At 40.5% G+C, this 2679-nt stretch overlaps 1 protein-coding gene across 1 annotated transcript in view; it reads right to left on the reverse strand.

Moving 5' to 3' along the window:
- Positions 1–144: 144 nt before the first annotated feature.
- The window catches only part of SARC_03543 (hypothetical protein), a gene marked incomplete at its 3' end in the record, with an annotated part of 4916 nt that continues 2381 nt past the window's right edge, over positions 145–2679 (reverse strand). Inside the window, exons 3-6 of the mRNA XM_014302670.1 lie at positions 1667–1760; positions 1228–1356; positions 518–598; positions 145–261 (exon numbers count right to left, since the gene is read on the reverse strand). Coding sequence (XP_014158145.1) covers positions 145–261; positions 518–598; positions 1228–1356; positions 1667–1760 — 421 coding nt within the window. The remainder of the gene's footprint in view (positions 262–517; positions 599–1227; positions 1357–1666; positions 1761–2679) is intronic.

Raw genomic sequence — 2679 nt, forward strand, 5'->3', positions numbered from 1 at the left:
GGCCCTTCAATCCTAATACTATCGTCTACTCCTTCAACCGTACTAAGTTCGATGTGAATACACCTAGTACAGGCTTCTATCGTTTGCCTTATACAATCCTTCAATCATAATAATACAGTCCACTTCTTAAGACAACGAATATTCTCACCTGTCTGGTACATTGTGATCTGCGGGAACCATCCTACTACTTGCACCACTATTCAGCACTCCCGGTGACAGCATATTCCACATGGTTTCCGTGTTCAGAGCGGTAAGAGGAACCTATATGCATGAAGCATCAACACAGGAAATCAGCAGGATCAACACAGGAAATCAGCAGGATCAACAGACGTGCTTTGGTGGTGATATAGTCGCCAAGAGCAACACAGAATGGGCTGGAACACGTGGTATATACACCACTCGACATTATGAGAGCTGAAACAGTCTCGCCAACGCTAATTGCTAACCCTAAACCCTTGGTTGAAACGAAACATATAAATAAACACGCTGGGCTGCAACGAGCGTACGGCGACTTTACCATATTTGAATTTTCTGCTCCGGGCGTATCGGGCAGCTGTAGTTCGATTCCCAATTCTTGTTGCTGTTCAAGTACTCTCTCCTGCGGAAGTAAAAGTAGGTATACATAGCATCGTTGGGATGACATGAGCGAAAACAAAAGTAGGTATACATAGCATCGTTGGGATGACATGAGCGAAAACAAAAGTAGGTATACATAGCATCGTTGGGATGACATGAGCGGAAACTAAAGTAGGTATACATAGCATCGTTGGGATGACATGAGCGGAAACAAAAGTAGATATACATAGCATCGTTGCGATGACATGAACGGAAACAAAAGTAGGTATACATATCATCGTTGAGATGACATGAGCGTAAACAAAAGGTAAGTATACATAGCATCGTTGGGATGACATGACCACTCGGCGAACGAACCCACTTACATACATACACACACACCTACTACATATACACAGACCTACATGCATACATATACACAGACCTACATACATATACACAGGACATACATACATATACACAGGACATACATACATAAACACACACCTAAATACATATACACAGACTTACATACATACATATACACATACCAACACACATAAACACACATCTACATAAATAAACACACACCTATATACATATACACACACCTACATACATATACACAGTCCTACATACATACACACTAAATCAAATATCAGAATTCGATACCTGGAGGGCAATCAACTCGGCCCGTAGTTTTGTGCGACGGTGCTTCAGAAAAACAGTATCGGTGATTGACGGATCATTGCTGTTATCGTTCCCATCAGTGTCCTTGCTAGTTTCCTTGTTCTTTATTACCTGCGTTGACGGAAGTGAGATCGGTTTTCAGAATTCGAGAAGGTAGCGTGCGTCTATAGGGATGGTGGCATACATACATCGTGAGCAACACTCACAACAGTTGTGATACTATATATAGGGGGCTTGGATAACACTCACAACAGTTATGATACTATATGAAGGAAGCTTGAGCAACACTCACAACAGTTATGATACTATATGAAGGGAGCTTGAGCAACACTCACAACAGTTATGATACTATATGAAGGGAGCTTGAGCAACACTCACAACAGTTATGATACTATATGAAGGGAGCTTGAGCAACACTCACAACAGTTATGATACTATATGAAGGGAGCTTTGGAAGGGTCCGTGGTCGGGGCGGCGTCCCTCTCCCTGAGGATGAACATGACTGGCAGGCTATGCTATGAAGAAAAGTATAAATATTTTCATCTATCAAGCTGTTCCTGAACTTGAATTTGTACTTGTACTTGTAGCCAATCGCATGAACGTAAAGTAGGCTTGTATGTGTCTGAGGTGTGGTTTGCTACGTTGCAGTTCTTGCTTTCGTTGGTGAACATATCATTGGAGGCCATCACAAAGGCCGGCAACACATGCGCTTAGAAAGCATCAGCCCAATATACGTTCGTTCCCAAGAAACGGATATACGACGAATATATACAGTCTCATATATAGTCCAATCGCAACGGATATACGACGCATATATACAGTCTCATATATAAGCCAACCGCAACGGATATACGACGAATATATAGTCTCATATATAAGCCAATCGCAACGGATTTGCGACGAATATATACAGTCTCATATATAAGCCAATCGCAACGTATATACGACGAATATATACAGTCTCATTTATAAGCCAATCGCAATGGATATACGACGAATATATACCGTCTTAAATATAAACCAATCGCAACAAATATACGACGAATATATACAGTCTCATATACAAGCCAATCGCAACGAATATACGACGAATATATACAGTCTCATATGTAAGCCAATCGCAACGGATATACGACGAATATATACAGTCTCATATGTAAGCCAATCGCAACGAATATACGACGAATATATACAGTCTCATATGTAAGCCAATCGCAACGGATATACGACGAATATATACAGTCTCATATATAAACCAATCGCAACGAATATACGACGAATATATACAGTCTCATATACAAGCCAATCGCAACGAATATACGACGCATATATACAGTTTTATATATAACCAATCGCAACAAATATACGACGAATATATACAGTCTCATATACAAGCCAATCGCAACGAATATACGACGCATATATACAGTCTTA

The sequence above is a fragment of the Sphaeroforma arctica genome, assembly GCF_001186125.1.
Source record: "Sphaeroforma arctica JP610 unplaced genomic scaffold supercont1.182, whole genome shotgun sequence".
Taxonomy (NCBI): domain Eukaryota; class Ichthyosporea; order Ichthyophonida; genus Sphaeroforma; species Sphaeroforma arctica.